Source organism: Terrapene carolina, unplaced genomic scaffold (assembly GCF_002925995.2).
Source record: "Terrapene carolina triunguis isolate 2854851 unplaced genomic scaffold, T_m_triunguis-2.0 Scaffold96, whole genome shotgun sequence".
Lineage (NCBI taxonomy): Eukaryota > Metazoa > Chordata > Testudines > Emydidae > Terrapene > Terrapene triunguis.
The window spans coordinates 61,150,569-61,173,206 of NW_020664447.1; the positions used below are offsets into that span (position 1 = coordinate 61,150,569).

Below are 22,638 nucleotides of genomic sequence, written 5' to 3' on the forward strand. Positions count from 1 at the left end.
ACTGCTCTAGTTATCAAAATCTCCCAGTGTTCCAGGTTTGGAACCAGCTGATGTTGTTGTTTTATGCTTGTGTAAGCTCCAAATAATCTTCCTACAGAGGCAGCTTCTATCTATCTACTTGTCAAATGGCGGTGAATACACAGGGCATAGAAGAAAGGTTAAAGATCATGTGATGTCTGGTTAGACATTAGCCTGTCCTGGCGGTTTTGTAGAAATGTACTGGATGCCCACTTTCAGCTTGGTGTTCACTATGCCAAGTCATACTGCTTCCCTCTGTTCAATGTCTTGTCTTTTTTACAATTGCTGGCTGCCTTTGGAAAGCCTTTTGCAAATGTATCTGCTAGAAACATAGTTATCAGGTGGAGTTTGTTCTCTTTTCCCTCGTGGAAATGTTTTCTTTGCCTCTAGTGGCTTTTGGTGCAGTTTGTCTGGCAGTGCAGTGCAGTGAGTGTTTTGGAGCTCAGTGCTTCATTTAAACAGAGCTGCTGTTCCGAATGCTGAGTGCAGAGCTATGGGCATATAAGAAGGGCTTTTCAGTGTCAAGGAGAAGGTTCTGTATGGAGGGTTCCTTGGGAAGATGCAGTTGAAAGGCTGTATAAATTGTACTATACAAGATTTCCTTTCTTGCTTTATGTCTGCGATGAGGAGAGATTTTGTTCAAAGTGTCTGGGCAGCACTGGGGATTTCACACCCATCATTAGAAGCGGTTTTGTGTGTGTGTGGTGACTCTGTTATCATTAGTGGTATAATTTTATTTTGCAAAGCGAGGAGAGTTTTCTGCTTTCTTGCAGCTCTCCCCAGGGATAGCTGGTGTATTAATTTGCTGTATTGCCTCCTGGCTGTTCCCAGGCTGTTTTTCCTCTTCATCATGGAATTTTTAATGGCCCTGCTGCCTCTCGGGAGGTGTGCAAGGAAGAGTACCTCGGGTATCACTTCCCTTTTTTCACATGCCTATAATTACTCTCCTTTAAGAGCACAAAAGCGTTTGCTAATCATGCCTTGTCTGTTAAGGTTTACACTTGACGATGCAGCCTTTTAGAGGCAAGTGAGCAGAGGCTTTCATGGAAAGCCCAAGTATTGTACTCCCCCTCTCATTCCCTCTATCCTTTCCACCACCACCCGTTTTTGTCTGCTGCACCTAGAAACTGTATGGAGTGGTAGTGCTGAACAGCTGCTGACTTGCTTCTCAAGCCTGTTTGGGTACTGCAAATGGGCTAGGTTTATAGCGGCTCAGAACCATTGATTAGACATTAAAATGTTCCATGGCTCCATCATTGGGAAGGTGCTTCATGTTTGTTTTTGGCCTATTGGTCTGGTATCTTGATCGTCCCTAGAGTCTAAGAATTTCAGAGCAGACTTGAGCCTCTGTTCCCCTTTCCTCTGGACCTTGGAGTCTGAGTTATGGGTGGAGGGAAGACAGATTGCCTCCATTTCCACTTGTTCGCTGGTCATCCTCAAAAATGAGATTGGGGGTGGAAACTCGTTTATTGTTCTTTCTGGAGGTCAGAAGAAGGGGGATGGTCTGTGTCCAGGAGACAGGATGTTTAGATTATGAGGGTGGGGTGTGAGGAGCCTAAATTAGGGAGCCTAAATTTGAATTGTGTTCTTGAATCCATATTGGAAAGGTAGAACAAGGCAGAGGGATCCCTTCTTCTTCTCTGTTTGGAATCTTTACTTGGGACACTGGAAGGAAGGCAGTTCACTTGTGTGCCATCACACACAGTTCCCAGTAAAGAGTGGTGTTTACTACATCTTTACAAATCCTTTCTTGGGTGACTGTGCTGCCATTGCATGAAGGCTGAGGAGTATAGTAAATGACCCATGAGGTTCACATGATTTCAGAAGTCAACAATCTTACGGTGATTTTGGAACCTAAAAATGTGCTCCTTTAGGACTCCCTGGGGCTCAGGGTGGTAGAAGAGGCAATGCTGCTGTGCAAAGGAAATGTGTGCTCTGTGATGTGATAACAAGAGACCTTTTGCATGCATAGGAGCTGTGTGTGCTGACTGGATGAACACCTTGTAGTGATTTGCACATATGTGATGTGCAGATCAGACTTCGGTGCCCAGCTGGTTGTATCATTTCAAAGAGGAGGAGGAACTCTGCTCTCAGTATTAATTTTGACCTTTGAAGCCACTGTAAACAGCCTCAGGTTTTACCTCAGGGCTTAGAAAAGGCACCTTTTATTTAGCCTGTTTTGCTGCATCACCAGCAAACAACAGCAACAGCTGGGCTGTGTGCTGCTTTAGTACCAATAGCCTTGTTAGAAGGCTGTCTCTGTTGAACATTTACGTTAACATGAGGCTATAGTAGCCTTTGTTTGTAAAACATTAGATTCATGGCAACGCCTAATGCTCACTGTAACTTTCACTAGCATGATACAAATGCTTTACATCCAAGGATATGGTTAGAATAAGGTTGCCATGGATTATGTTGACAGAGAAACAGGGCAGTGTGGGATTTTAGTGAAAGACTCACACCTTGCATGTTCTATGCATCCAGCTTCCAAGGAAGTCTTAGATTGGGCATCATAATCACAAAGAGCCCAGGTGAGGTCCTTTTGTATGCCAGTGGGAATCTTTGCAACAGCTATTGCTCTGAAGAGCTTTTCCTCTTGAGTAAATTTTACTATATATATTTTTTTTTTATCAAGTGTGCCAATCTGGCATGGAGAGTTCTCTGAAAAGCCTGTGATGCCATCTTGTTTTCTGCAGTTGTGGTGCTTCTGAGCCAGTGTCTTGGAAAATTGGATGTTTATAAACCAGGCTTAGTTTTAGTGACTGAGTTGTTTCAGTGGACTAAGTGAAATGAACGTGGTGTTTCTCAGTCTAGTTCCTTGTAGACAGGTGTCCACATCACACAAACTACCATTGCAATTGGTGCTAATTGATTCCCTTCCAGAGAAGCGAAGGACTGAACTCTCCTCTTCGTCCTAGTGATGATTCCTCCAATTCAGGCTTGCTATATCTTGATGGGGAGGAGGAGCTTCTGTTGTGCTGTACTGATCTTGGGATAAAACAGCGGATTTCAGGATCCCAGGCTGTCAGTCACACCATTTATTAAAAAAAAACAAAAATAACCTAAAACAAAAATGCATCTCTTTGGCTAAGCATGTGATGGTGCAAAAGGAAGCCATAGTCTAAATTTTTCTGGTGCACGGTAGGCACAACAGCAAAACCCAACCGGCTGTCCATCAAAGGTTCTTCCCTTTCTGCAGGCTCAGCTTTATGCTTTGTACATCCTGGCTTAATACATTAAGAACAGGATGGGAGAGAATCCAGATGCTCAAGAGAACTCCCCAATCTTGTGGTAAAAATAGGACTGTCTGTGGATAACCACAGATTTTTTTCTCACAGAAATATATTCTTGCTGTACCCCCGTAGTTTCTCATTCATTCGCTGTTAGTGATGAGAAGCTGACAGAGGAGTTGCTACATTTTTAGAGAGACAAGGTGGGTGAGGTAATATCTTTTACTGGACCAATTTCTGTTGGTGAGAGAGAGAAACTTTCGAGCTTACACCTTTCTCAGGGCAGAATCTCCCAGTTCTTCCTCTCTTAGATAGGGTCCCTGGGTTACAGCCCTCAGCATACCTCCTGTGATTACTCAGCAGTCCCTACTGTGATTGGACCCTGCAAGGCTGTCCTTCAGGGCTCTGTCCAGTAGATAATGCATAATGACCAGATAACCTTCTCCAAAACACAATATTGCAGCATGCCATGAGAGAGATGATTTTAAAACAAAACAAATCTATACCCCTTTCTAGTTTACCTGAGTTTAGGCCCAACTCGTTCAGATCCTCCCATAGGAGCTGCCTCTGACTGCTCCCCATGAGCAGCACCTGACAACTCACCACCCCAGCCCTTCTCTTCTCTGAGCTACTTAGTAACTAGTTAGTGTCCTTTTAATATTGTGTAACTCCTGGCTGGAGCCTATGCTATGGCCCCAGCTTTGGAGCAGTCTGGGAGGACCCCTTCTGTGTGCCAAACACCCTAGGAGTCCCACTCTTCCTCCAGGGTAAGCCACGCAGCTTCACCGTCTCCTTAGGCTGGACCTCTTGGCCTTCAGCACTGCTGCTTCACACTGTGAGCTCCATTCAGCGAATCCCGCTAAGACAGACCCCGAGAGAGATTTTTACATTCTTAAGGAGCAATGCACTCCTGCAAGCATCTGCAGACAACTAGCCAGCGTTGTCAAACAGTCAGGCTTATTAGTCAACTGGAACACAGCTTAGGAGGTCCTTGGTTATCATAGAGAAATGAAGGTTAAAGCATAGTCCATTTTGGGTAGCCAGAACCCAGCCAAGCTGTAGTGAACCCCATTGTTCAAGCTCTGTCTGTCCCTCCTTCATCAGATTCCCCAGTGTGTGCCCGACTGCTACCCGCAGCCCACACTTAACTTTCACCTCATATCCCACAGTCCTTTGTTCTCCAGCTGTGGAAATGCTGTTTAGCCTCCCTGCTGAGAGATGAGGCAATCTATGGTATTTGGTTGCAAGGTTTTTTGCCATTGTCTTCATGGATTCTCCACTGAAGTGATGTGGGGCTGGCCTCAGCCGATTCCTTTTCAATGACACACTTAGTCGCAGACAGCTAGGCACCATTCATACTTGTGTCTTAGCTTGGCCCAAGAGCAAACAGACATTTTCCCCCCACTAGGTAACAATGCAGCATATAGGGGAAACTGAGATATACATAGGCTTCATACAAACATTACAAAAAATTCCCACTTCATCACAGCCCATATGTAGGATCTTTACAGTTAATGGCTCAACCTGGTCTCTTGCTGTTTGTCAGAAGATGACTTATCTATACCAATTGACTGGCCTTCCTGTTTGCTTTTGCTATGCATGCAGCTCCAAGTAACCCAGTATAGCTACCCTATACCTTTCCTTACAACAACCAGAGAATCATATGAAATATATTAAATTTGTAGGTTAATATAGAGCAGTGCCACATCCTTGATAAGATATACTCTGTATGCCTGGACTTTCTCTGTCATCCTAATGCACTTTAATAGGGCACATCTGTCCCCCCACCCCCCAACATATGCCGCTTTATGCAGATTTACAGTGCCCTAAAGTGCACTGAGCACTTGAAATTGACACTTTTACCACCAGGTCAATCAAAGCTAGTGAGCAGTCAGTAGGCTCCTGATTAACTAACTGGAGTGTGGGTGATCAATAAGGGATAAATCTGAATGAAATACATATTATGCTTTATGACCCCTGAGCCTTTGTAGTAGTAGCAGGGCTGCTGAATGCAGCATAGTTGGTACCCACATCTGACTAGGAAGCTGCTCCGCCTTTTGTTTTCAGTACAGTAAAGAATTCTGAAACTTTAATAACTAACCATTTTAAAAATTCTATTTCTTTGTAATTGTAATGAGAGGTGGTTGGGGTTTGAGCATGGAGCTCGGAGCTCCTGTATTCTAATCCTAGCCATAGCTTCCTTCAGTGGCCTATGGCAAATCACTTCACACCTTTGCCTCAATGGGAATGATAATGCCAGGAGTGTTGTGGGAATTAACTGGTTAATGTTTGTGTAGAGTTATAAAGTTGAAAAGTGCTATAGAAGAGTAATTTTATTTTATATGGTCATCTAACTTGTTTATATAATCATCTTGTAATCTGGCCCTGCCTTATAAAAGTGCAAAATAAAAATCTTAGACTACAATTGTTTGTTTTAGTCTCTTCTAGCTATTCAGGTTCAGATGTTCAGAAACGCATGCCACAATTGTCAAATTTTGTGTGCCATCATGAATGTGTGTGCAAATCAAGTATTTGAGTGAGTAGGGGTCACGTAGGTGTCCAGCTGGCTTTCCGTGTGCACAAATACCTCATTTGCATGCACACACGCACACTAATTGTGTGAGCATTTCTGAAACCTGTCCCATAGGTCCAGATTTTCAGTAGGCTTCTATTTCCTGCACATACTCGTGCAAATACTAGAGCCTGATCTGCACCTGCAAAATTGAGGGCATTTGAAAATTTGGCCTCTAGTGGAAGCTGACTTCCAGGCTTAAAATAAAATCATCCCATTGGTAAGATTTCTTAATATCTCCTCAGTGACTGATTTCATGTTGCACATAATGACTCCTTGTAGCTCTTAAACTTTAATTGATGGTACAGAATGCAAGGTTTTGTTCTGTGGTGCATTTTTATTCTTCAGTGTTCATGAATTTGAGACTTCTAACTGGCTAGAGCCAGGGTTGCTTCCACAGTTAGTAGCACACCCTGGTTAGCCTTGTTCTCAGGGCTTCCCACACTGTTGTGCTGATGCAGTTGAGAGTTGAATTGCAGCATCCAGTCCTGGATTCCTATGAGCTCACATTCACAAACAGTGTGAACACATTATGAGCAAACATATTTCTAAATGAACAAACACTCAGTTGGAAATATGAAAGCACGAACCTCATTTCCCTGATGACCTACAAGAGACTGGAACCCATGACCCTAAGGATGAAAAGCATAGTTATTAAACCACTAGAAAAAATAATTATAGAAATACCATCTGTAAAAGCATGAGGATCTGAAAGAAATGGAAGCTTTCATTATATCTTAGGTACTTACAGGGCCTCCATTACTGTAGTATTTGAATGCCTCGCAATCTTTAATGTAATTTTTCGCCACACCTCTGTGAGATAGGAAGTGCTGTTATTCCTGTTTTACAGACAGGGAACAGAGGCAGAGAGAGATTTAGGCTGTCTACACTGCCCCACAGTTTGGATTATGGGGCTGTGGATAGCAGTGTGCACAAGGCAGCACATAATGGAGGTGTCATAAATAAAAAGGGAAGGGTAACACCTTTATGTATGCAGTAACATAAAATCACTCCTGGACAGAGGTACAGAATCATTTTACTTGTAAGGGGTTAATCAGTTCAATTAACCTAGTTAGCACCCGACCAGAAGGACCAATGGGAAAAGAAGATACTTTTAAATCGGGGGTCGGGGGGGTGGTTTGTGCTCTTTTTGTTTGTTCCCGCTGGATAGAGAGAGAGAGACCAAGCAGGTAACCCATCTCTTGAAAAGATACCTTAAAATGATACATCTAAAATTACAGGAATTGTAAGTAAAGGCAAGGAAATGGATTAGATTATTTTTTGTTTTAGCTTGTGAATTTTCCCTGTGCTAAGAGGGAAGTTTATTCCTGTTTTTGTAACTTTGAAGTTGAGCTTAGAAGGGAATCTTCTGTGCTTTAAATCCTTTTATCACCCTGTAAAATTACCTTCCATCCTGATTTTAGAGGTGCTTCTTTTACTTTTTTCTTTATAATAAAGTTCTTCTTTTAAGAACCTGATTGATTTTAGTATCCTAAAAATAAAGGGCCTGGTCTGTACTTTTATTAAAGGCAATTGGTTGGTATATTATTCTCAAGCCTCCCCAGGAATGGGAGTGAAGTGGCTTGGGGGGATATTTTGGGGAAATAGGAACTCCAAGTAGTCCTTTTCCTGAATCTTTGTCTAAATCACTTGGTGGTAGCAGCAATACCGTCCAAGGACAAGGAAAGGATTTGTGCCTTGGGGAAGTTTTTAACCTAAGCTGGTAAAAATAGTCTGGGGGTGGAGGCTCTGGGTAGTTTCGGTTGGGTCCTGCCCAGCATTCACCCCACAGTAGCGGTTCCTGCAGCTCCGGTACTGTGGGGCTGGGTCTCTGCTCCGGGCATTACAACCTCTGGGGTTGCAGCGCCGCTAAGGTTTGGCCCTGCCCCCCTGCCTGGACCAAATTTGTGAGAGTGGAGTTGTGACCTCACTCAAATTTGGCCTATCTGGACTCCCATTATCATGACAGCTGGGTCAAACCTGAGTGGCTCTGGGACCCAGAGGTTGCAGTGCCTGGAGCAGGGATGCGAGCCCAGCCAGCCCTGTGGGACAGGAGCTGCCACGCAACCCTTTGAAACATTCTGGCAATTCAATTTTGGGTCCTGATCTATGGGTTGAGAAACCCTGCTCTACATTATTGCCAGTGAGGAACCTTTTAGTTTACACTCGCAGCATCCAATTGGGGGAGTTACAGCACTGCTATTCACATCCCTGTAGTCTGAACTGTGGGGCAGTGTAGACAAGCCCTAAGTGACACAGGAGGTCTGTGGCAGAGCAGGAACTTGAACTCAATTTCACTGATAAGTTATTCTTCCTTTTTCATTCTGGATTGTTTGGGTGGGTCTCCTCAAACTACTGCTGAGAATATATTTTCTGAATTAAATTTCTTGATATTTCTTCTTATGAGCAGAGGTCAGTGTTGGTGGGAGGAATTAGATGACAGTACTTTGTTCAAACTTCATCCACAATCCCAGTTCCATTGTGATCCATAATAATAGAATGTTTTTTCTAAAGTGATAAACTGTCAAATTGGTGCCATAGAAACCATTATCATTAGGCTTCAGAGTTCACATAAGCTCATATGAATGGGCAGATCAGGCTTTTAAACTATTTCAGCCTATGCATTGGCTCAGTAAGGCTGCATTACAAAATGATGTATGTGCTAGCATGGACCAGGTACTGGTGTTTTCAGCACAATTGCATAACACAGTGTTGAAAACACAGGAACCTGATTTACAGCTGCACCAGCTTAAGCACTCATGTATTTGTGCCAGAAAACAGATAAAAAAATGTGTAGTCTAGGCACACCCCAAGGTAATAACATTCTAAATGTGATGTGAGTGCAGAGCTATTTTCATAACCATAGGGGCAAGAAAACTTGCCTTACTTTTTAATGAAAGCTTACATTCTGCAGAAAGTGGTAGGGCCCCACAGAAATGCTGATATCGCATCCACTAAGTACCTGTTCAGTCCCATCTCTGCCTGTGCAATGATTTTATTAGCTATATCAGAGCCTTTGAAGAACAGTCTATATTTTGGGAAAATTAATCTGCTGCCCCAGCTCATATCCTGGATCTGCTGCCTGAGCTTGAGGATGAAACAAAGTTTTCGCCATAGGCTGTGGAGGCAGTGGGGGATGTGAATGAGTTGCTGCTTCTTCTAGAGGCTGTCTCTTTACCCAGGCAGCAAGCAGGTGGATGGAAGCTAGCCAGGTAGTGTTAAGGCTTAGTGGTCAGTGTCTCTTCCTGATAAAGTGATATCAGGACAATCTTTTTAATATTTCAGTTTTCCTCCCCAGACAGACAAATATACACCTGGGACCACCCTGCTCAAGGGATATCAAGAGGAAACGAAAACCAGCAGCAGCTGCAGCCTCTCTTTCCAGCCCTACTTCAGGTAACTTGATTTAACCCTAGCATCCCTGGTCCGTGCACCGTCACTTGTCCTGAGGGGACATTCCAGCATAGGTAAAACACTGGGACCAAGATTTTCAAAAGTGGCTAGTGATACTGGGTGCTTTGGTTTTTGGATCCCCAACTTGTGATGCCTTAAAGGGCCTCGATTTTTTCAGAAAGTCTGAAGCGTTCGCCCTCTGAAAACCATGCCTTTTGAAGGTATTTTAGGTTGGGCACCCAAAAATCACTAGTCACTTGAAAATCTTGGTGTGGAGGTCTAAGGTAGGAATTCCTAAGTTGGAAAGAGGGGGAAGACTGTCTGAAAATAGCACAATATTTGTAGGAATATTGAGGATTAAAGTTAAATGAAACACAGGTGAGAAGGTGATAGTGAGTTATGGCTGTAAGTGGCTTGCATTTTGCACAGTAACAAAAAGAGTGGCCTAATGAATGAGTATATGAAGATGCACCCATGGTGAGTTAGTATCATTTACATTGCAAGGTCTTGCAGTGTCAATATTCAGTGCTGCTGCTGCATAAGCCATTATTTCCACAGTTCTAAAATTAAGCCATGCATCCCCATAGTGATGAGGAGGTGAGCCCCTGTACTTCCCAGATCTCTTTCACGATGCCTGGTATGAACTGGTGTTTTGGTTCCCTCTCTTAAGGAGATCTCTGGACCTTTTGCTGCAAGAGCCTAATTCTTGCTAAGGTTAATGGCTCACCTCTCAATATGTATACTGGCAATGCCAACTCCACCTGGAGCCGTTTACCACTGCAAGTGGTAATGACCCCTGTTCCCTTTCTTGCTCCAGGAATGTAACATCTAGAATTCTGGCTTTTTTTCCAGGTGGATTATACCTCAGAAGTGATTATTTTGTAGGGTTTTGAAGGTGACTCAGGTGTGAAATGGGTATAAATCTGAGGATCAAAGGGTTTTTGGGAGGGTGGGGAGATACCTGCCTAGAGTGAGTTCACTCCTTGAAATTTTTTAATTCCAACATGCAATTTCTATGTGACCCATGTTCCTCTGGTAGCTTGTGACTAAATTTTTGTGTCAGGAATCAGCAGCAAGAAGGTGGGTGGCCAAGAGCAAAGCGATGGTCAGATCCAGGAAACAATGGAAAAGACCAGAGGAACCACCAGTGGATGGGTGGAATCATGTCAGTGCCTTTTCTGGGGGTTTGTGGGAGATTAAGAATAACGGAGCTGGAAGGAAATCATGCAGTAAATACAGTTCAGATTATATGTCTAGTCAGTGTGTATCCAGAGGGATCTTTGTGCTTGTTTCAAAGGGACAGAAAAAGTGTGTCTGGTAAGCAAATGAAGAGTGTCAGTTTGCTTCTTCCTGGCAAAAGTCTGTTTGCTGGTATTCTTGGATTTAGCAGGTCCATTGGTGGCCTTGAATGTTATAACAGGATAATCAGATTCCTAGTGTGGAAGGGTGTGTATAGAAAGGTATCTGAATAGCAAATTATGATCATTCTTGGGTATATAGAGTTCTTGATGGGAATTATTGTCCTATCATTTTGTTTTATGCTTCTGCTGTTTTCCATGGTTCTTCCTGCCAGAATGTAACTTTTGTGGTGTATTTCTGCTCTGTTTCTATAGACCGATCTTCCATTTCTATGGCTGCTGTCATCAAAATAGATCCCAAAACACTTTAAACAATTTAATCCAGCCTTGTATTTATAAGATAACACAAAGAGATAATCACAGACTCCCTCCCTCTCTCGTGCACTCTCACTAGTTACTATCATGTTATTAACCAGGGTTTCCCCTTCCTTGGGTTAGTTTGGCAACCTCACTTTCTCTCACTGCAGATGTCTCTTTGAGGAACCCTATTCCTTCAATGAACGATAAAGTTCTGGGGTGAATTAGAATTCAGGCCCATAAATGAGAGTAGGCAACAGGCACATGTACAGTGCCAGACTTCTCCTTTAAATAGCTCCTTCGCTGAGTCCAACTGCTCTCGTCTCACTTGTTGACCAGGTCCTGCTTCATTGAGCTCCTTTTTTGCAACCTGAGTGCCCCATGGAGGTGAAGGACACAGCCTAAGCTGGCTCCATCAGTCAGCAGAACAAATGGGCTTGCTCTGCCTAACATCGGGCCATCTCGAATTCCACGTCTTTTATAGAGATGAGTGATGAAGAGGGGCTTGTTCCGCTTTGCAGCTGTATTAATACACATCAGGGGCCAGCTCCTGGCACTAAATCACGCTTCTGCATACATCTGTTATCGGACTCCTCACCAGCGTGATGAACAAGTCTGCAGATAGAGGCTTCCTTGTGTCATTCTTTATAGGATTTTCCTAAAAGAATAAATAGCTCAAATCTCTGCCAACACTCTCCCCTGTCATTGTGATGAATTTAGCTTCTTTCTTAAACATGCAGCTACAAATCTTCCCAGTCACACCCTCCCCCATCCACACAAAGTTTTAAGTTGAATTTGACTGAATTCAGCAGATGTTGTTAAAAGCCGTGTGAGATGCGCACACTCGCTCCTTTCCAGTGTCAGGAATGAAAGGAGAGACCTGGGACTCCATTTATTTGGTAACCTAACAGGCTAGCTAAGTTAATTATGCCCTTGATCCCCAGTAAATAGTGTCTGGTAACACTTGTTCTGTCAGAGAGACCTATATTCAAAGGCATGCCTGGATGTACCAAATAAGCTAAGGGGAGCATCCAAATCTATATCACATTGTCGGAGCAGAAAATTTCCAGTAACAGCGCTGCTGCCTGAGGCAAACTGGATTAGCGACTACTGCTAAAATAGATGTCACTGGAGAAGAGAAATTTTGGGCATTTTGCCCAGAACTCTTGAGAACTTACAACAGGAAGGAATTCAGAAGGTGACTTCAGTGCCTCAGGAAGTGACTCTTGTCTTCAGAAATGTGCTGGGAAGTCCTTTTTACTCAGGTGCTCAGAAAGGCTGAGACTTAAAGCCAGGGCTTTCCAGCTAGAAAGCGGAGTAGCAGATGGGAATTCTGTCATGTTTTAAACACAAATTCTGGCTAGAGCAGGTAGCCATAGGAGTCAGGAGATGTTTGTAATGGAGTGCATCAGATTGGACGTCCCAGATGGTCTTCTGTAGCTTGGCTGAATGCAAAAGGGATGTGAACAATTCTCTTCTGTTGTGAGAATATTTAAGTATTGGCTGTGTACTTGATGCTGTACAAAACACAGAAGCAGAAAGAAACTGTAACTAACTGAGACTAACAAATGAAATAATGTATCATTTAGTTTATTCCTCTAAACAATTATTCATCCTGTCAAGTTCTGTTAATGGGGACTGGTTGACCCAGGAGATGGAGATTTGGGAATGGGATATGGAGCATTTTACCTCTAAACTGCTAGCTGCAATCCAGTCCAGACATTAGGTGACCATTGAGCTTAGGTATAGAGACTTTGACCTGTTCCAGTCTGGTCCAACTTGAAGAAGTGTTTGGTTTAGGAGATTGCAAATGAGTTCTACTCTGGTCTGTCTTGCCCCATCTTTGTAGCTGTTTGTGATACACTGTCTACCCTACTGAGTCCATGCAGAGGTTCACAGTGCATTTGCTTTATCTGTACCATTCTCTATTTGGACACCAGAACATCACTGCCTTTCCTTTGCGGGTCTCTCCTTATAGAGCTCACATGATCACTCCACCCTGTCCCTCATGTTAAAACAGTTGTGCTTGCCCAGGATGCGTTATTCTGTAGCGTATAAAGCTTATTTTCACCTTCTCCGGTGCTAATTAAATTATCCTCTTTCATCCAAACTATTCAAACTTGAATTTTAAAAAAATACCTGCAGAAGAGATGCTCTGGGTCAGGATTTCTCAACTTGGGGGTCACAAACAGGTATTGGGGTTGTGACCTCGTTGCCCTACACACGTTGCTAAATGGGAGAGAGGTTCCAGTATGGAAAAGGATGAGATTCACTGCTCTAGATCTTCTGGTAGCCACTAGAATAACACATAGAAATCTATGATTAGTACTTAGGTTGCTATGAGGTTACCAGTTTTAACTTTCTTTTCTCCTGTCCTCTGTCTCCACATTCTCCTTTTCCTCCTACTGTTTTGTGTTCCAGCAGCTTTACCTGTCCACATGGATGCAGCAGACTCATCCCTGCCAGCGACACAGTCCCAGAGGTCCCAGAGCTCTGACTGGACGGGCAGAACCCAGGCAGCAGAGAAATCCACTGCTGCTGCCCCAGCTAACTTCTTTAAAACACCACAAGAGAAGGGCTCTGGATACAGCTAGATGGAAGTGTCTCTACTCGGAGCTGGTTGCATTTATGAAATGTTGGACTTCGAAGTACATCAGCACTGAACGTCTCATTTGGCAATAACCATCTCATCAGTGTTGGTGCGTGATGCTCACCGTCCTCCAGCTGTGTGCCCCACACATCCCCAGATCATGTTTGTGAATCTGTGTAAAAAGTAACTGGTGATGTTGGGGCTGCAGCTTTTTTAAAGCATTCCTGCTATTGCTGTGAGTACTTATTACGCACTCATCTCCTGTCCCAGCACCTGTTGTTATCTGCTGGGATGTGTACAGAGCCTTGTGGTTTTGCAGGTGTTGGTCTTTGTTATGAAGCTGGTCACCACTTGGGCATATTGTTTGTTGCAAAGGGTTGAATATAACAGGAGAAAGTCCTACTGCGGCTATGCAGAGGCAAGAATCTGTCTTTGGCAAGCATAAGGACAGAAACAAAGGCCAGCTTAGGATTCCTGGTCAGGAGAGGAGGAGGGGGAACTGCAAGTGCAAACAAGGTTTGAAATGTGGGACTTGAATTCTGTATTAGCAAAACTCCTATAGGCCTCTCACTGAGGGACTTGCCAGTCAAGATGTTGTTTCTTATGAAACAAACGTGATGCTTGTCCTGTCAGGAATTGCCAGTGGCTCACTATCAGCATGGTCCTTCAGCACTTTTTGTCCTTCCTTGTTTGGAGTGTCTTTAGTCTTGCCCTGTGAATTGCAGTATTCTTTCCTTATTCCTCATCCTCTCCATTTATCCTGCTGGACAAGGGGTTGGCAGAACTAATTAGACAAAAATGTGCAGACTGGAGTTATGAGAGGAAGCTTGGATCAAGTTGCCCTAAAATATCCTCTGAGAAGTCTTCATTGGGGAGATGACAGAGAGGAAATATTGGAATACTATCCATGGGCATCCAGCTTCAGAAGCTACCGTAAGCAATCACGAGGACACTTGAAGTTGAAGTCCATGTCCCACTGTGTACTAAAAGTTATATAGGGTATTATCTGAGTTCAAAGCACTCTCTAAAGATTGAACCACTTCCCCTGTCTCACATTCTCCCTGTCTTCCTCAAAGGTTAGTGTTCTGAAGTATACATAAGTGGGGTTCCCCTCTATCTCCGGAGTATGCATGGAAGGGGTCTCCCTCTATCACTGATTGTACTCTGCTCTGTAGTATATATGGGAGGGTGTCCCTGGATTTCCAGTTGTACTCTGCTCTGTGGTATATATAGGAAGGGTTTAACTTCTCCACCTTTCCTTGCATCCCTGATGGCATTTGCTCTGCAGTATATTGGGGAGGGTTCTTTTCTCCCCACAACCCTTTCCCTTTATCCCTGATTGCTCTTCAGTTTGCAGTATTGATGAGAGGGGGGTCTCTCCTGCTTTCTCTTTTCCTGTATCCTTGGTTGTACTCTGCTTGTTTCCCTATGTCTTGAAAGACCTCTCTACAGCTTCACTCTGGGTTACATATATAGAAGATGTGCCTGGATAGTGTGTACAAAAGGAACCATGCCATGCTTGCTTGACAACCCTAGTTGCCTTGTGAGCTCTTGGGTGTTTTCAAGGTGGCCCTTGTCATTACAAAACCTACTGGTTGGCTGAGTGGGTGGAGCTCCAGACAGGACCATCCATTAAGAGCAAAAATAAATTTTCAACATGGGGTGGAACTTGCACCCCTAGATGTAGATGATGGATTTGCATGTTTCCCTTGCTTTGCTCTCTATGACCTATAAATCAAATGAGTGAGGGGTAGATTTGATTATGAGCATGTCAGAAAATGTTTTAATTGTTTTTAAATTTTCTTTGTATTAAAATTTTAAAATTAAATGGCCAGCCATGAAGACCCATAACATAACACAACACACAAAGTAAGTTACAAAATCAAACAAAACGCTCTCGAACAATCTAAATCATGAATGATGAATAGTTACATTAGACAAAGTGTCCATGTCTTATCCACTAATACCTATTTACTCTTGGGGAGAGACCCAAATTGGATTTATGTTTTGTGTCCCAAGGAAAATCTCAGCTCTGCCCACATAAATCCCTCTGAAAAATCTCATGCGTCTTTCTTATACATATTGAAATTCCTTAGAGGGAGAGCCTTGTTACCCTCATACAGGGGCACAGAGTTTAAAGGCTAGTTTGGATTATCTATGAGCAATTACAAGGGATTTGAGGGGAAAGAAATGTTCAGATTAAGTGAGTGTCTTTACATTCTTATTTTTGTGCTTTGTACAAAACCAAGTCTGTAGCACTTAACAAGTAATAATGACAGACTCTGTCATGAAGAGCCTGTGATCTAAAACCTGTACAGAGAAGATGGGACACTGGGAAAACATAATTAGGGAATAACTTGGCTTTTTTTATTATTTCACTCCTTGTGGGCAAAGCAGGAGATAAACTCCATCCAGCTGCTAATTTGCTTCTTGGTTATAGAAGATGATGTTTCAATGGAGAGATGAATGGAGATGTTAGATACTGTTTGTTTAATGCAAGGGCAAGCACAGGCACGGGACATGTATTAAAAGTGAGGGGCTGTGAGCATTGGGGAGCTGAGAGTAGGTAATGTCACTCCTATTCCCTGCATTTGTTGATAATCCAATAGTGGGTTGCAGCTAACTGCAGGTTAGCTGTGCAGTTGTCCCATGGTCCCTTGTTTCAATTCCATAAACCTTTCTTTCCATGAACAGTTGCATTCATCATTTTAAAGCACAAGCCTAAACCATGTCCCTGGCTTCCTCATGAAAGAGAATTAGACCAGTGGCCTGTTGTGGTACTTGTTTGTCTCTTGGAAGAAGCTCAGATACTTCAGTGATGAGTACCATTAGAAGAATTTAGACAGGCCACCTACCCTAACAAAACACACTCTGAAAGTTGTTCCAGTGGTTAATTACTGACTGTTAAAAAGATTACATGTTATTTCTAGTTTGAATTTGTCTAGCTTCAGGTCCAGCCATTGGATCGTGTTATACCTTTCTCTGCAAGATTGAAGGAGTCCATTAAATATTTGTTCCCCATGTCGATACTTAGACTGTAATCAAATCACCCTTTAACCTTCTGTTCATTAAGCTAACTAGATTGAGCTCCTGGAGAGTTTCACTATCAGGCATGTTTTCTAATGCTTCAGTCGTTCTCATGGCTCTTCCCTGAGCCCTCTCTGATTTATCAATATCTTTCTTGACTTGTGGACACCAAAACTGGACACAGTATTTCAGCAGCAGTTGCACCAGTGCCAAATACAGAGGTAAAGTGACCTCTCTGCTACTTGAGAGTTTCCTGTTTATGCATCCCAGGATCATATTAGCTCTTTTAGCCACAGCATCACATTGGGAGCTCATGTTCAGCTGATTATCCACCATGACCCCCAGATCTTTTTCAGAGTCACTCCTTCCCAGGAGAGAATCCCACATTTTGTAAGTATGGCCTACATTTTGTTCCTAGATCTATCCATTTCCATTTAACCATATTAAAACACATAGTTTGCTTGCGCCCAGTTTATCAAGTGATCCAGATTGCTCTGTCTTCATTATTTATCCCACCCCCCCAATTTGTGTCACCTTAAAACTTTATCGGTGATTATTTTGTTTTCTTCCAGATCATCAATAAAAATGTTAAATAGCATAGGGCCAAGAACCGATCCCAGTGGGACCCCGTTGGAAACACTCCCACTTGATGATGATTCTCTGTTTACAGTTACAATTTGAGACCTGTAAATTAGCCAGTTTTTAATCCATTTATTGTGTGCCATGTTAATTTTATAGTTCTATCAGTATATATAGTTATTATACAAAATCATAAATATCAGAGAGGGAAAAGTTCTATTAAAACGGGGCTTTTCAACGTTTTCTGTACTTTGACCTCATGTTACAACAGAAAACATTTTATGACCTTCCTTCTAACCGTAGGAAGGTGGTCACAATCCCCAAAACCTGTTTGCAACACCCATGTTCATGTATGAAAACAGGCAGTCTTTCATTGCTAATGCAGGATTGTTCTCCACAAAAGAATTTTCTAGTGCTTTGTCCAGTCTAGCTTTAAATATCCCTAGAGAAAGATCCTTCACAGCTTCCCTTGGTTGCAAGTCTATTAATCAGCCTAATGCATCTCACTGAGAGTTTTCCTAACAGTCATCTTAATTTTTCCCTGTCTTAAATTCATCTCGTTACTCCTGGTTATATTCACTTGTATCACCCTACATAATTCCTCTCCCTCCTGGGTGCTAGCACCATTCACCATTAGTAGATTGTTATATAGAATCAGCAGCCTAGTCTCACAATTGAGGGGTCCAGGCTGCAACTCCATGTTCTCAGAGGGCAGGGTGGAAACAATTTATTCTCAGATTTTCCTGTTGATGTCAATAGAGCTGCTGATCCAAGCAAGGACTGTGGGATCAAGCTCTTAGATTGTAAGCTCTTCAGGTCAGGGTACCGACGCATTTTCTTTTGTCTCCAAAGGATTGAGCATACGTATGGCACTATTGAAATAATAACCATAGCAGACACCTCCTTTGTAGGTAGCATCTCTTGCCATGGGATGTTTCCAAAAGGGCTGGAGGTCCCAACCATATGAGTTCCTGCTTACTGCTTTCCCTTCCCCACTTGCAGTCTAGAATCCAATTATGGGCCAGCCAGGCTGTGAGCAGGGTTGCTGATTTGTAGGGGATTCCACAAGCTTAGTTTAGGACACATGTTATATCCTGTGCTGTGACTCCAGAAATTGGAGTGTTATATGATTTTTTTGTAAAATCCCTTTCAGAGATCAGTAGCTTGCTTCAGGTTTTAAATAAAGATTCTTAGTATTGCTGTGATCCAGCTGATTTGTTTTGTTTCTCTTTCTCTATGGCAGGTGTTCTCTTTCCTCCCCTTCCCTCAGTCATGTAGTTTATTGTATGTCCAGATTCCTTGCCCCTCTCTGAGGAATGCTACTTGTGGCAGCAAGGGGAGTAAGGGGACAAAGGTTTTTTAGAAGCAAGTGTCAGTAAAATAATAAAACAAGGAAACTTTATGCAATGCAATGATCCTGCTTCCAGCGCAGCAGGAGCTGACACCACCTCAGGGAGCTGGTGCTGAGTCCCAGCATGAGGCTAAGGCCTGGTCAACACATGTAATTTAAATTGCCATAGCTGTGATGCTTAAGGGTGTGAAAAATCCACCTCCCTGAGCGCCATAGCTCTGCTGACCTATCCCCTGGTGTAGACACAGCTACGTCAACGAAACAATGCTTCCATCGACCTACCTACCCTTGTTATGGGGAGGTGGTGTTCCTACAGCAACAGAAAAACCCCTTCCATCACTGAAGGCTGAATCTACATATGCGCTTATGCTTTCAGCTATGGCACTATAGTGTAGACGTGGCCTTAGCTGCACCACTTTAACTCTGTTGGGATTGTTAAAGTGGTACAACTCCCAGTGTGGATGTAGTTTTACTGGTATAAAGGTACTTTTACCGGTATAGCTACCTCTGTACAGGAAGGGGAATAACTAGTGGTATAAATCACCTTTATACCAACTGCAGCCACACTGGGGATTATACCAGTATAACTATTTTAGTAAAAATCCACACCACTAATTGATGTGGTTATACTGATAAACCTTTCAGTTGTAGACCAGGCCTTAGTGAAGCAGGAACTTGAAAGATCATAGGCTATGTTACCCTGAAGGGAGCAGGAACACAGTCATGGCTCAGGGGGAATCGACAGCCCAGAGCCAAGTCCCAGTGTTACACTTAAGTGTTAGTGTAGACAAAGCCTTTGTCAGCAAAACGTTTGTCGGTCGGAGGGAGACACACCGACCTACACAAATTTCACCGACAAAAGCACTGGTGTGCACAGTGCTATGTCAGCGGGAAATGCTTTCCCACCAAAATAGTTACCTCTGCTCATTGGAGGTGGCTTAATCGAGCCAGTGGGAGAGCTCTCTCACGTTGGCATAGAGCAGCTACATTGGAGGCCTTACAGCAGTGCAGCTGCACTGGTGCAGCTGTGCCGCTGTAAGGTCCATAGTGTAGACACAGCCTTAGAAAGAGTTAGACTGGAGGCATCTGGAAAGATGTGGGAGGTCCAAAAGCTCAGTCTGGGCGCACATGTTCAGAAGGCTGAAAGAGCAATTTGAGCTGTAGAAACAGAGCTTTACTGAACTAAGGTAGAATGTGAAGGAGACGGCATTATAATGAAATCTGTCTGAGGATCTTCTTGGACCTGTTCCATGGTCTCACACCAACCTCACCATGTGGCTTTATGCTTCAGTCCCCCACTTCAGATCTCTTTCCTTTCTCTTTGAACACTTGGGGTTTCTTTCTTTATTTCCAAAGGGACCCCCCCAAAAAAAGTTTCATTTAATCATAATGACAAGGGTGGAATGATGGATGTGAGGTGGAAGAGAATTCCACAGCTGGGAGAAGCATATGGTTAAAACATCTTCAAAGCTAAAGGTCCTGGAACAGTAGACGCTACAAAACCGGCACTGGCTGGTCTCACAGCTTGGTAATTGTGAGAGAACAAGGAAGCCTCTTATTTAAAAAGGGGCAAGACCTGTGGAAGAAGTGTCATCTTGCAACCAGTCTCTTATTGATATAGGTATTTGATGCCTCCTATCACCATTATATCTGAGCAGCTCAACTACCGTGCCATTTATCACTGTGAAAACCTTTTTGGAGGAGAGAGATGTTCTGAATGTTTAGTAACTGTGAGGAGGAGAGAATTTTGGTTGCTTCCTGGAGAATCTATGGACCACAAGCCCAGCTCTGCAGTGGTCCTGTCCTGCCAATTGTGATGCAGTGTACTGTCAGTTGTGATGCACAGAGCAGAATTACAGATGTTTTTTCAGGAAGATGGAACAGAAGCTTAAAAAGGGAGAGTGAAACACAGGAAAAGGGAATCAGATATTACATGGAAACCAAAAGCTAAGTTAAGGACAGCCAAAAGAATGTGAAAAAGCTAAAGTAACAATGGTTAGTAGAGGTCAAAGGGGAACGTAGGTGATACTTTCTGTAGGACAGAACGGAAAGCACTGTAGTGTCATATAGACAGAAAAGATAATATAGAGGCTGACTTGGAACCCTTGCAGGACCTATGTAGTTACATTTCCTGCCTTTAACCTCAGTCCAACATGCTAACAGTACCAAGATGGCTAGTGAAAGGTCTGCAAGTGCAACACATTGACCTTCTGAGACAGCTGTATCTTCATGACAACATTAGGAAAGATGCCCAGAAAAGTTTTAGTTCAGGTATTTATTGATAAATGTACCACCTAGCTCAAAGGCTCAGCAGTGGAGCATATGAAACCTTTATCTCTTATGTCACTGATTTTGAATTCACCCAGTAGTGACTAAAAAAGATTGCCAGCTTGCAGATCTCCAGTAGATTTTAAGGAGATTGCTCACAGTGTTATCTTCTTAGTGGACAGATGTATACCACACAGTTATTATTAATCACCAACAACGTGCTTGGCTCTGTCTAAGACCTGGTCTACACTACGAGTTTAGGTCGACTTTAGCAGCGTTAAATCGACTTAAGCCTGGACACGTTTACACTACGAAGCCCTTTCTGTCGACTTAAAGGGCCCTTTAAACCGGTTTCCTAACACCACCTCGACAAGGGGATTAGCGATAAAATCGACCTTAGGGGGTCGGAATTGGGCTAGTGTGGACGGAATTCGACATTACTGGCCTCCGGGAGCTATCCCACAGTGCTTCATTGTGACCGCTCTGGACAGCACTCTCATCTCAGATGCACTGGCCAGGTAGACAGGAAAAGCCCCGCGAACGTTTGAATTTCATTTCCTGTTTGCTCAGCGTGGAGAGCACAGGTGACCATGCAGAGCCCATCAGCACAGGTAACCATGATGGAGTCCCAGTCCCAGTCCCAGGATCGCAGAAGAGCTCCAGCCTGGACCGAACGGGAGGTACAGGATCTGATCGCCATCTGGGGAGATGAAGCAGTGCTCGCCGAACTCCGAAACAGTAAAAGAAACGGCAAAACATTAGAAAAGATCTCCAAGGCCATGAAGGACAGAGGCCATAACAGGGACGCGCGGCAGTGCCGCGTGAAAATTAAGGAGCTAAGGCAAGCCTACCACAAAGTCAGAGACGCAAACGGAAGGTCCGGGGCAGAGCCGCAAACATGCCGCTACTACGCGGAGCTGCATGCCATTCTAGGGGGTGCAGCCACCACTAGCCCAAGCGTGTTCTATGAGTCCCTCTCTGCAAACGGGGAAGCGGGTTCGGCGGACGAGGAAGATGAGGATGGAGAGAACATAGATAGCTCACAGCAGCAAGGAAGCGGAGAAACCAGTTACCCCAACAGCCAGGATATGTTTGTCACCCTGGACCTGGAAACAGTAACCCCCGAACTGACCCAAGACCCTGAGGGCACACAGGGGACCTCTGGTGAGTGTACCTTTGTAAATATTACACATGGTTTAAAAACAAGCGTGTTTAATGATTAATGATTAATTTGCCCTGGCAATCGCGGCCAGTACAGCTACTGGAAAAGTCTGTTAACGTGTATGGGGATGGAGCGGAAATCCTCCAGGGACATCTCTAGAAAGCTCTCCTTCATGTAATCCCAAAGCCTTTGCAAAAGGTTTCTGGGGAGGGCTGCCTTATCCCGTCCGCCATGGTAGGACACTTTACCACGCCAGGCCAGTAGCACGTAGTCTGGAATCATTGCATAACAAAGCATGGCAGCGTATGGTCCCGGTGTTTGCTGGCATGCAGACAACATCCATTCCTTATCACTCTTTGTTATCCTCAGGAGAGTGATATCATTCACGGTCACCTGGTTAAAATGGGGCAATTTTATTAAGGGGACATTCAGAGGTGCCCCTTCCTGGTCTGCTGAACAGAAATATTCCCCGCTGTTAACCACGCGGTGGGGGGGAGGGTTGAAGTGACCATCCCAGAGAATTGGGTGTGAGGGGGAGGGGAGTTAGTTGGGTTTGTGCTGCATGTTAAACCTGAAATCGCAGCCCCTCCTTTTACATTGCAAACCCATTTTAAATGGCACGGGTGCTTGGTATGGGAAATGAGGGCAGAACTGTTTGAAACCATCCCCACATGTTAAGAAGGTTAAAAAAGCCCAAAGACTATATGTCTTACCATGGCTGCCTGCAAGCTGAAATCTGTGTCCTGGCACTGCGTGAGTGATCTCTCACACCAAACCAGGAGACTCTCAATAT

At 43.7% G+C, this 22,638-nt stretch overlaps 1 protein-coding gene across 7 annotated transcripts in view; it reads left to right on the forward strand.

Annotated features, from left to right (window-relative positions):
• GPATCH2L (G-patch domain containing 2 like) overlaps window positions 1–22,638 on the forward strand; it is a 50,571-nt gene that overhangs the window by 22,266 nt on the left and 5,667 nt on the right. For 3 of the 7 annotated variants that reach the window (XM_024192796.1, XM_024192801.1, XM_029911465.1), the window contains 2 exons: window positions 9,119–9,216; window positions 13,290–16,448. In XM_024192796.1, coding sequence (XP_024048564.1) covers window positions 9,119–9,216; window positions 13,290–13,462 — 271 coding nt within the window. In that variant the 3' untranslated portion in view covers window positions 13,463–16,448. Of the gene's footprint in view, window positions 1–9,105; window positions 9,217–10,276; window positions 10,436–13,289; window positions 16,449–22,638 lie in introns of those variants that run through there. The other 4 variants (XR_003899810.1, XM_024192797.1, XM_029911467.1 and 1 more) reach the window with 4 other exon arrangements.